General features: G+C 37.0%; 1 protein-coding gene across 1 annotated transcript; it reads right to left on the reverse strand.

Annotated features, from left to right (window-relative positions):
* Positions 1–1521: 1521 nt before the first annotated feature.
* Positions 1522–5687, reverse strand: LOC127803597 (protein NSP-INTERACTING KINASE 1-like). Its single transcript, XM_052339964.1, has 11 exons — positions 4906–5687; positions 4651–4783; positions 4438–4509; positions 4178–4321; positions 3992–4063; positions 3842–3901; positions 3644–3741; positions 3106–3255; positions 2649–2990; positions 2173–2552; positions 1522–2080 (listed from the first exon to the last, which is right to left on the reverse strand). The coding sequence occupies exons 1-11, from the start codon at positions 5006–5008 to the stop codon at positions 1760–1762; spliced, it is 1875 nt and encodes a 624-aa protein (XP_052195924.1). The 5' UTR covers positions 5009–5687; the 3' UTR covers positions 1522–1759.
* Between the last annotated feature and the right edge of the window lie 6702 nt (positions 5688–12389).

Genomic DNA, 12389 nt, shown 5'->3' on the forward strand with positions numbered 1-12389 from the left:
GCTTCATTTCCTGTAAAATAATTCAATAAAACAACACTCTTTCTGATCGCATGTCAATGTCGACGTGGAAGCAGCTGAGTCATTCATGTACCATAGCTAGAAGCTGACTAGGATAACTTTGGGGGAAATACTGTGGACCAGTAGGATCCTGCCACCTGGGGAGCTGCGAGATTAGGATCCACCACCACCACAAGTTGCCGTGGGCTGAGAGGCATGGCCCAGCGCGCAGCCCACACGGGCTTTTTTCTTGGTCCAACTTCTTAACCACTCTGACGTGCCTGTTGTTGTGACTCTCACTCTGCCCTATAGCCCCATCCACTCATATCTTCATCATCATTTCTCATACTAAAATTTTATTACAATAATACCCTTAAAATTGATTTGGTATGAATTAAAAAAAATTAATAAATTTTAATTTTAAAAAGTTAAATAATAATTCAAATTTTATGTTCAATCGTATGAATTTTAACTTTTTATTGTGCATTTTAAATATAAGTTGAAGAAATCGTGTCACTAACTCAGCCTAACGCTTTGTTTGGGGACATGGAATTGCCAAATGTAATGTAGTTGTCAAAGATTTGAAGTAAAGGATAAGCTTCTGTTTTTGGGCTACGTGGGCTATGCCACAAATTACCAGCTGATGTTTGCATCAGTCTCATGTTATGTGAAAGAACGCCATCTCACAACAAATTGAGCGTTGAGAAAAACAAAAGAGTAGTAGAAGGGGACAATTGACAATTGTACCATGGGTTAGAGCTTGATTGTATGGAAATGATTAGATATGAGAACACATTTGTGCAGTAGTGGTAGGTTTGATTCTTGACTTGACGCGAGAGGTGCTCAGTCCCATGGAGTAGCTAATATATTGTGAGAAAGGAAGGAAGGTTGCTTTGTACATAATCTTATCTTTACTTTATAAAATGATTATTTTTTAATTTTTTAAAAATAATATTTTTATTTCTATCAAGTCTCTTCCTCGTAGTACCTACTATTATAAATTATATACATATATATATCCAAGTTATGTACTTTTTAGACGTTTTTGGAGGGCATCAAGCAACATTAGATTCACTGATGGTCATTCTCAATTTGTTTTAAAACTGTTTAGTGGTTCTGACTTCTTAGAATGAGTTATGACCATTAGCCCAGGATGAAGTACAAATGAAGACCGTAAGATCCATCTGATCAATTGTGCAATGATTAGTTAGTGGTTTTTTCTGAGCCAAAAGCACCTCAAATCAATGATTAGTTTGTTTGATTGTTTCCTTTCAATGTTGTAATTAAACAGGTCACATTGTTCAAAAGGATGAATTAGAGAGCCCTATATGGGAACTCAGAATACAAAAAGGAAGGCTGCAGTAAGACATTCAAACAGCCATGGTAAATCTACTAACCTTTTTACCTATTTTGCTGAGGGATTTGAGACACTTTCAGAGCTTCAATAATATATATATATATATGTGTGTGTGTGTGTGTGTGTGTGTGTGTATTATCACTCAAAGCATCTCCACTCAAATGAAAGAACATAAGAAACTCTCAATCTAATCCATATCAGTTCCCCAAATCAAGGTCTGTACAGTAAGGAAACAATAGCAAAGGCAAAGCCCTTTGGGCCTATGATATGCTGCTACTATACAACAATATAATCTCAATTTTGGCTTTGGACTTACTACTGCAGATAAATGGAACTTTTTAACTTCAACTTTCAAAATTTCGGGATTTTGTACTAAACTTTCAGAAGAACATAAGCAGCGATTGATCACCTGGGGCCAGAGAGTTCTATGGCCTGCACAAGCAACGAGGAGTCGTCAGTGAGATCTGAGTATCGCTCCGATGAGGAGAGCGAATAGGGTTTGCATTTAGTTGCTTCAACTTTCTGAGAAGCTTCCCATCTCTCTGCCAGCCCATCTCCTTCAAGCATTCTAACCACTTCAGACATCTTAGGCCTGTGTCCTGGAAGGTATTGGGTGCACAAGAGAGCCACTTGCACCATTTCCTCCAGCTCGATCCGGTCATAGTCATTCTTCAAGTCCTTGTCAACAAGCAAATCAAGCTTCTTTTCTTGATGGATCTTCCTCACCTGCAATCATATATGAATGATAAGCCTCCCTAGACAAATAATAGCTGAATTTCTAGCTAACTGAAGGATGAAACAAGTGATAGTGCACTCACCCAATCAAGCATTGCTCCTTTCTGGTTAGCAGCTTTGCCAAACTCTAAGGCTCTCTGTCCTGTGATCAATTCAATGAGGAGAATCCCAAATCCGAAGACGTCTGTCTTCTCGGAAGACTGGCCGGTAGAGAGATACTCTGGTGCTATGTGGCCCACCGTGCCCCTGACAGCTGTTGTCACATGCGAATCCTGGTGATCCAAAAGTTTTGCCAATCCAAAATCTCCTACGACTGCCTCACAATACTCATCTAGCAATATGTTTGCAGCTTTTACATCCCTGTGAATTATCTTGGGATCACACTGCTCATGGAGGTATAATAAGCCCCTTCCAGCTCCTAATGATATCCTCTTCCTAGTGCCCCAATCCAAGATTGGCTTTGCTGCCAGAAGTTACATAGATTTCTGATTCAGTAAATATGGAATCAACAGTATAGCAAGAGAGTTCAATGAAGAAAACTAATGCATTTGCAGATTACCTTTTAGACGAGAAGCAACACTGCCATTGGACATGAAAGGGTAAACTAAGAGCCGTTCCGTTGCTGTCATACAAAACCCATATAGCCTAAGGAGATTCCGATGGACTGCCAGGCTGATCATCTCGACTTCTGTCTGGAACTGCCTTTCTCCTCCGGTGGCACTGCCATCTTTGAGCCGCTTCACAGCCACAGGAGTCCCGTCTCGGAGAAAGCCTTTGTAAACATTTCCAAAACCACCTTTCCCTAGTATGTTCTTGCTGCTGAAATTGTCAGTTGCAGCTTGAAGCTCTCTGAACTGGAACCTTCTCAAGTTTCCAAGGGATACTTCCTCGTGATTCCGATCTGAAGTTCCAAAGAGGTGTTGCGTTAGCGAAAGGGGGCCATTTTCTACCCTATAATCATCATTTTATGTAGAATTTAGTACTTGATAAGTAAAAGTTTCTTATCTGTTACACACCATTGACATCAAAGAAGATTGGCTGGTTTCGTTTTTGCCTCCACTGTAACAGAACCCCAATTCCAAGGATGAGCAAACAGATGAAACCAAGGGTCAGGCCCAAGGCAAGCGCAACTTTGTGATTTCTTGGTCTGCCCACAGGCATTGCACCTTCACCCAATATTCAGAAACATTTCAGAAGACAATAATGTTGAAATATGAACTAATAGAAATCAAAACAGCAAAACAGGTGTAGGACACCAAATCAAGAACAAACTGACAATCACACATTTCCCAGTATCCAGAATAACCAAAAGAGTATGGAATTGAATGGCATCCCCAGTACACGAGACTCCCTACATTGCGATAGTCAAGCGAGAGTCGTATCTATATACAACATTTCCCCAACCTTTTAGCAAAGAGGTTATTTCCACAACTCGAGCCCATGACCTTCTGGTCACAAGGGAGCAATTTTATCATTACTACCAAACTTGCCTTCCAAAAGAGCATGGAATTACAATATAGATAATGGATTATCGAGAAATTTCAGATCTGATACCTTCTGAACCATTCAATGGCATGGACATTGGCATCAATGCGGTTCCATAACAATCTTTCTCGGACCCGGTTGCACAGATCAGAGGGTTACCGACAATGCTGCAATAACATAAGACAATTTAGGGCAAAGAAAGCTTCAGTATGCCATTTTTCCTTTCCAGAGAGAAATAGAAATGAAAAGAATGTCAAAACAGTTCACCTGAATGTTTTAGCAGGAAATCTGGGTACAGGACCGCTCAAATTGTTGTAAGATAAGTCCCTGGAATCAAATCAAGGCCATTAGTTCGATGGGCTTTTTAAACAGTTGAACAAAAACTGTGCATGAATGATAGAATTCCAAGAAACTTACAGAAATACAAGCTGGGACATGTTGGCCAGTGACACTGGAATCCCTCCTGAGAGACTGTTATTGTTGAGCCTCCTGAACCCAGTTCAATAAACCCGTATCAAATTTTTGACCATTCTTCTAAATACAATCTGTAACAGTTTAAGCATATGTTTCTATCTGGAAAAGAACAAAAAGATTAATTCTTACATGTACTGAAGATTGTTCAAGTGACCTAGCGAAGAGGGAACCTTGCCGCTCATTAAATTGTTAGAAAGATCAAGAGTTTGAAGCTTTGAGAGCCTTCCAATCTCTGGTGGGATTGGACCTTTAATGTTATTGTTTTGTAGGAGCCTGCAGCAGAACCTCTTCTCCATCAGACAGTGACACGGAACAAGCAATCCAATTTCCAAATTTGAAGCTCTAAAAAGCAGCTATAAATATATATACACACATATTTGCATACTCACACAATCTGGAGATTTGTTAGGTTGCCTATACTTGGAGAAAGAGTGCCAGACAAATTTTGGCTAGGAATCCCCCTACAGCAAGACCAGAAGAAAACAATTCTACAATTAGGAACATCATCATTAAGATTTTTGAATCTTTTCATGGTGAAGAATTCTTCTTTTAATCTGTCTTGGACTAGAAGAAGAAAGATTAAACTTCGAATTGGGACTTACAGGCCAACGACCAGACTCTCAGCAGAGCAAGTGACCATAGTCCAGCTACATGGATCAACAGAATCCCCATCCCAATTATCAAGAACCCCATGAGGATCCACCAGGGAAGCTTTTATACCCATTAAGGCTTGCACTGAAACAGAAGCACCCAAATGAAGAAACTCCAGTTTCAGAGTTTCAGAAGCTGAAACGCACATCCTTCTATTGTGGGTATGGGAAAACGAAGCAAACTAGAAAACAAAGCTTTCAACTTACCTTCAAAGTTCACGCCTTTGGGAGAAAGCAAACTGTTTGCAGAAGTCCAAAACCAGAAAAACACCAGAACTCGCAAGGCAGCCTCTCTGCTTCTCCAACCCATTTGAACTGAAATATGATTCACAGACAAAACAAAGGCAATCCGGTTCCTAGAACCAGTTAATTGAGATTGAGATAACCAGTTTCAAGATCATGCTTCACAAGGGTTTCTTCTGTTTAATGTAATCTCCTGATCAGAGCCTTCCAACCCAGAAATCCATTCCACTAAAAATCTTCTGTCAGACCCAAGAAAAACACTCATGTCTTGTGCAGCTGAAAAGTGAACTAGCGTGCCTGCCACCGGGTAAGGGGTCTATAAAGAAACGAATGTATCATTGCCATCGTGAAGAAAATAAACCAAAACTAGTTAAAATTCAAAAGGCAGGGAAGGTAAATGTAATTCTCCTGGTGAGTCAATCATGCACTTGCCTAGACGAGATACATGGAAAATTTTCTATCCATGCCCCTGGATTTTAAATATAAAAAAGTAAAAAGACAAAAGCCAAAAGCCAAAACAAAGCAAATATATATATATATATATACACATATACTACACACAAGACCAAATTTCTTCACAGGTGAGGCTCAGCCATCTGTTTTTCCGGACGACTATGCTTCAGATTTTCTGATCTTGCTAGTTTTTATTGGATTTTCTAAAACCATTCAGCTTAAGAAAAGGTTGCAGCACAATATGGATCCACAGAGAGAAGGCCAAGAGGGAGTGGATCTCTCTGTGGCATTGTCACAGTAAGGAATCAAACATACCCCGAGTTCAGCCATTCATTAATGTCCCAAATCCTTAAAAATTTATTTTAAGAAATTAAGAATATGGGAATCTCGAGAAAATGGTTTCAGATTGATGGTGGATTTGGTAAGCATCAGTGGCGAATACCATGACCTATCTATGAGAGAGAGACGGGGAGGAGGATCTTTGTTGGCTTGGCTTTTCTTTACCATTATTTTATGCTTACTTTTATTGGGTGATGAGAGGTGGGTTTTGCTTTATTGATTCCATGCACCACTTTCAGCTTAGCAATCCCACGCTTCCCCTTTCTTCAGCAGACAGTCATGCCCACAAAATGAATCAAAATAACCCAAAAGAGAACCGCTTTAAAAAGCAAAAGCTGCCATCCCCATAACCCATTTACCTCCTCCCTCTCTTCACAATTTCTACTTTCCTTTTCCTTCATTATTTTTTTGCTGCTCATCTTTCATCTAAGATTAGTCTCTTTGCTCATTTTTTTTCCTTTTCCTTCTGCAAAAATATTTGGAGGTAGATAGGGATAACGCTCAAACTCTTTGATTTACTTTGATTTTTTTATGCTGTATTTACTTTAAAACGTTACTTGGACTAATGAATGGGATTAATAAATAAATCATATACACCTCTAAAACTAAAAGGAAACAATATGAACTACAAAGAGTGAGTGTAGCAATAATTTACTCGTTTAAAAATAATTTTATTTCTATAACAAAATTCTCAACTCTCATTTCTCTTTCATTTTACTTTCTATAAAATAAAAACACTCTTTTCTTATTGCACTTAATTTGTAAACTATTATTATTATTATTATGCGTGTACTAAGTATTTTTACACCAAAAAAATAATAATAATTAGGAATTATGTTCAATAATAATAAAAAAAAATACGAAAAAGCGTTGAAGAGTCCTTTTATTTTATGTATAAGCAAACCATATATAGTCATAGAAATTAGAAGCATGAGCTTAGTTCAGTTATAGTTATCATATTATTATTATATTATATAACGGTATGAAGGGTTTATGTGATCGCGTAGCATTCGATAAATTTTGTAAGTTTGTAGTTTGTAAGCATTGTTTTGTTTGGGGAATGGAATTATTAGCTCACTGGGCCTGATCTGACCGGTCAAAGCAAAGTTGGGGGCAGCTCTGCGCCTGTACCCAAACAGCACCTCAAATCATGCATACAAACTAAGGAAAAGATTACAAATAAAAGAAAAGGTGGAAATTGACTAAACACAAGAACAGAACAGAGTGCTTTAATGTAGCAAAATGACAAAAATGTATAGCTTATTATACAGTGATGGATTTAACACAGCTGGGCATTATTGTCCCTTTCTTTACCACTTCTCTGCAATTCAAGAAAAGAGGAGCTTCCTAGATAGATCCTCCCTTTGGTGTAATTTGGGGACCATTATGCTTGGACCCCCACCCCCCCCCCCCCCTCTCTCTCTCTCTCTCTATATATATATATATATACATATGCTTGGTCTCTCTAATCACCAAACCAACTTTAGAAATTGGCTTTTTTTTTTTTTTGGGGGGGGGGGGGGGTGTTATCAATAAGAATATGTATCCACTATTCTTCAATAAGACAAATTAAGGGTACTAAGAAAAAACACACAACACACAAAAATATGTGAAGTTTAAACCATAGTGGAGAGAAAATTGTTGTTATCTTTTTTATATTGAGACTGCTATGAGCTTTTCCAAAAGGATTGAGACAACCGCTTCTCGCTTGCAACATTTGTAGTTAAAATTATTACCTATTTGCAGGGCTATAGTTGGTTGAGAATAAGAGAAAGCTCTTCCTTTTCGGGCATTAGGTTGAAAGTTGATGAAATAATGGAGCTACAACTCTAGTCATAGAATAATGCACTTGTGGGTTTGTTTATGGAACAACACTTGGATCCATATTTCTTTCGTCTTTTACATCATTTTTTGACAAAAAGTACCATCGAAGTGTAATGTATCCTTGACATTTTTAATATGATGAATCAGTATGATAATATTTGTGCATAAAAGTTTCTCCTTATAAACCAACATGACAGGATAATGGAAGGCGGAGGTGAACAAATTGAGCATAATCCTGACGAATTTGCAGGCAATAATCATTCTTTTTGCTAGTTGATGAAGTAAGAATGGAGGGAAGAAGCTTCAATTTCAGCTTCAGCTTTCCCACACTTCCAACACAAAGGTCACATTACCACATGGGTACTGAGTTTGGCATTGCTACTCAGACTAAGACCTCACAGAGACAGAGCAACCGAACCAAGTTTACACACTCAGCCATCCCCATCTTGTCCCCCATTTCTCCAAAAGCCACTCTGTAAAACCCCCCTTCCTCGCTCCAATTCCTTTATAACAGCTGAAACACCGCCTTTCTATCTTTTCTAGCAGCCCTAAGTTGCTGGCCCTTCATCATCAAATGCCATTAAAACCTCATTAATAATGTTGTCCAGTGCGGTTCAATGGTTCCACTTTCCCCTGGTTGTTCAAACATCTTAACACCCTTTATCCAGTAGTAATCATAATAATTGTAATCACAGTGTTGTGCTTTTGGCCCTCCTTGAGCTTTTAATTGGCTCACTTTATAAAAGCAGGATCACAATCTCTGACCATGAAAGAAGGGCCATTGGCCAGTGAACATTATAGCCTAAGAAAGAAAGCCAGCAAAACATGGGATATAGAGAGCTTCAATCAGGGGACAATGGGGTCCTATGTTTTCTCTTGCATTATAATCAAGTAAAGACACTGGTCCTATGTTTTCTCTTGTAATATAATGAAGTAAAAGCATTTTGAGAAAGCCCTTAAAGAGCCGTTAATTTGCTTCGTGCCTTCTCTTGCAATAACATGTTCTGTTAAAGTTTCTACTCTGAGACCTTACAAGGTGACTGTCATTTATGCTCATCAAATACAACGTAATGATTGAGGCAGCTTCCAGGTTCTGTTATGGTTAACACAACCTTAATGGCAGCAAAATCACCCAGTTTTCATCGCATGCGCCCCACAGCAAACCAACATGTCAGATAATATATGACTCCACAAACATCATCCTTGTATGAAATTGATATCTCTACAAAGTTTTAGAGCTAAGAAATGAGACATGATAATAAGTTATTTGCTCGAATAAATCAACATAAAAAAATCACATCATTTCATATAGAGACTACATTTCTATGGCATCCGCAACCTATATCTGCTCCAATGAACTGGGGATGTGCTCCAAATCCATGAAGGAATTGACTGCTAACATTATGGATCAATTATAGGTGTTTGGGTTATATTGCCCCCTAACAACATGGATAAATAAAAGATGTTTGGCGTGGAGATAAGGTTTTGAGAGGCTGCCATCTTTCCCTGGTCCCCTTCTGCATTCAGATTCACCCCTAAAATCATCACGAGATGATGGCAATTTTTGTCATATGGGTTGTACGAACATCAGTTGTCCTTTGTTTTTTACCTACATTCTGAGAATCATCTCTCACATGGAACGCCTCCAACTAAGATTTTCAAGGTAATCTATCCTCAACAAAAAATTATACAAAAAAGAAAACCTGCAGTGTGACAAGAACCAGAAAAAAAAAAATTACCTCAGAATGCCTTGTTGAGTCGCACTCACTGCGTTTTGCTCATCGATAGGTCTCATTCAGCTACCCTCCACGCACTACAAAGTTGCGGTATCCAACTTGATTTCATACATATACCAAGATAACATTGACAACGAGGACCATAACAAAAACCCATACAGTAGTGAGAATGTAGTGTCACTTTCCTCATAAATAGCAGAAGCATGCTTGTAATATACCTAATTCCTGCATATTCGCACATGCACACGTATATATGACGTCTCCATGTTAACTAATGAATAATAATCTATAGATTTTAGTACGTTCCAAGGTAATCCAAGCCAACTATTCTCACAATGCCAACCACAAAGACTGCAACATAGAAACTTGCTTTTCTGAACTTCCTACCTACCAACCATATTCAGGGCCTTCCTCTGCTAGCATCATAACTGCAAGTTACCCATCATAGCCAGGAACTTCAGACAAAGATATTGTAGCACTAAATGGAGCTCGTGTCTCGTTTAGTTCGGCAATTTGGGTGTTTCAAGCAAAGAGAAATTAAAAGAGAGGAAAATAAATGTTTTTGTGCATACATACAAATATTAAATTCTTTCTCTTTCCTATCCATTAAAAAATCCTACTTTCAAGCATTTACGTAAAAGATTTGGGTAGATTAGAATCTAATCCACCATCTAAACAACATATCAAGCTTTAATGTCACTACGTGGAGTCTAATCCTCCATCTAATACAGTAAAAAAGTAACAGGTTTTTCCTGGCAGCCACAGCCACCCAACACCCTGTTCTTTATTCAACATGAGAAATATGAAGGCATCACTACAATATAAGCAATGTGTATCTCTGGCTTCCATCACGAGGAAAACAATATGATTATTTGATTTGCTATACAATTTACACACAGTACTCACAGTTCAGATGAGCATGATAAGGTCTGCAAGTATTTATATGTAGATTTTGAATCGTACACAGGAGGGTAAAGAAACAAAGCAAGTGGGTCTCAGCATGGAGTCCCCACCAATACAATCCCAAAACAGCAAGTCCCCCACAATATGTCTCGATAGTAAGCTTTGTTAATTTTAAAAGCTCAAGAAACTATAGTGTTGTTGACAAGCCAAATAACTAGTGCCAGCCATTAGTTAGTTGATTAAGATTACAAAGGAGTATTCAAAAGACACAAATAAGATGGATCATCGGATGCAATCTGTATCCCCAGCCACAATATATTTGCTACCAAGGAAATGGAATCTGAACCTTTTCTTTAAAGTAAAGAAAAACACGCAAATGCTATAACTTTTTACGCTGCTAATGATTATTAGGGTCAAACAAAATCATTACAGGAAAAACTCCCAAGTCTCCAACCTAGAAAAAGTTAGGACCCATTTGGTAGATTTTTTGGGGCTGTTTGGTTGTGAAAAATGTTTTCCAGCTTTTTATCTTCAAATTTTTTCAAAATTTAAGTTTTCACCTTCTATAAAAAATTTGGAAAACACATTCAACTGTTATTCGTGTAAAAAACTAATTTTCAATCTAAAAGTTGCAACATATGTTCAAAAAACAAAGAAATAAGGTTGCATTCATCCTTTGTTGTTTTCAAGTCATTTTTAGTTTTTGATTTTCTAAACTAATAAAAATTCGTTCTCTTTACTGTTTTTAAAAATAAAAATATAAATATAAAAAAAACTCAAAACAACAAAAAATTATTTTTGAGTGTTTTCATCCAAAACAAACTCTAAACTCAAAACACATTTATTTATTCATATTTTATTATTGTAATGGAAAAAAACATTACAAAATTTATTAACTATAAAATATATATATTTTTTAATAATATATTAACATTAAATATTTTTAATTTACTGAATAATTAAATTTTTTGAATAAAATATCATTAAAAAATTACAACAACAACATATCTAGCATTTATCCACTATGTGGGGTCGGCTACATGAATTCTAGATTGCCATGTATTTCTATCTTTTGTCATATTTTCATTGAGATCCATACACTCAAAATATCATTAAAAAATTATTTTCAAAATTTCAAAGAGAACGAGTTTTCTAATTTTCTGTTTGAAGAAATAATTTTTTAAAATGACAAAGTAAACGCGTTTTTAATTTTCTAAAAACAAACTGCTAAAATAGAAAATTAAAAATAAATTCAAAACTCAAAATTGAAAATTAAAAAACAAAGAGAACGCATCCTTATTTTCTCTATGTAACTTGTGTTAAGAGTAGGAGATGAAGATAATTTGAGAAAAAAATTACAGAAAACATCATTTTCTAAATTTCTGTTATGGGCATTTTTTGAACTGTCTCGGGCTATTGTATAAACTGTTGTGGGCTAGGAATGGTCTAACGATAAGGCTCAACCTCTCAAATTCCAAATGGGCCCAAGGCCAAAGCTATCTCTGCGAGGTCGCATGATTGCTAAAGTGCGAGCTCTGATTACGATAGCAAGCGAGCTCCTAGTGATAGCTCTAGCTCTCTAATTAACCCGATCAACTCGCAAAGAAGACCACGAAGCAGAATAACTAGATTTGATGTCTACCTATCCTTATCCATGAAAATCAGTCCACACATGGTACGAAAACTTTTACTCCATGTTTTATGGAGATATTGTCCCTCACGATGTGGCCCCACTGCTTCAAACTTTGTGTAAATTGTCAATACCCCACACTATAAATAGAGAATCAAAAGTCACTGTACAAACATGATAAAAAATACACACTGTCACTTTGCAAAAAAATAATCAGAGTTCAATCCTGGACTAGACTTCATTACGGCTGAACCACATAAAATTTTGGTGCATTGTTTGATTGATTGTGCCATTACTTCAACCCCTCACACTCAGGTCATTCTATCAGCACGGGTTGACGAATCACAATCGATCAAATTTGAACGTCAACAATTTCTAAATTAGTAAGGAAAAACTAGAAAACACGTTTTAAGAGTTCTCCAAGTTCGATTCAAGTTTGGAGAACAGTATTTTCCAAATTTCCATTTTCTATTCTTTTTTTTTTTTACTTGAGCAAGTTTTCTAATTTTCCATTTTCTATTAAATAATTTCCCAAGAAACTGAGGCTATTTCAACTAAACAGG

This window comes from Diospyros lotus, chromosome 6, assembly GCF_014633365.1.
Source record: "Diospyros lotus cultivar Yz01 chromosome 6, ASM1463336v1, whole genome shotgun sequence".
Taxonomy (NCBI): Eukaryota; Viridiplantae; Streptophyta; class Magnoliopsida; order Ericales; family Ebenaceae; genus Diospyros; species Diospyros lotus.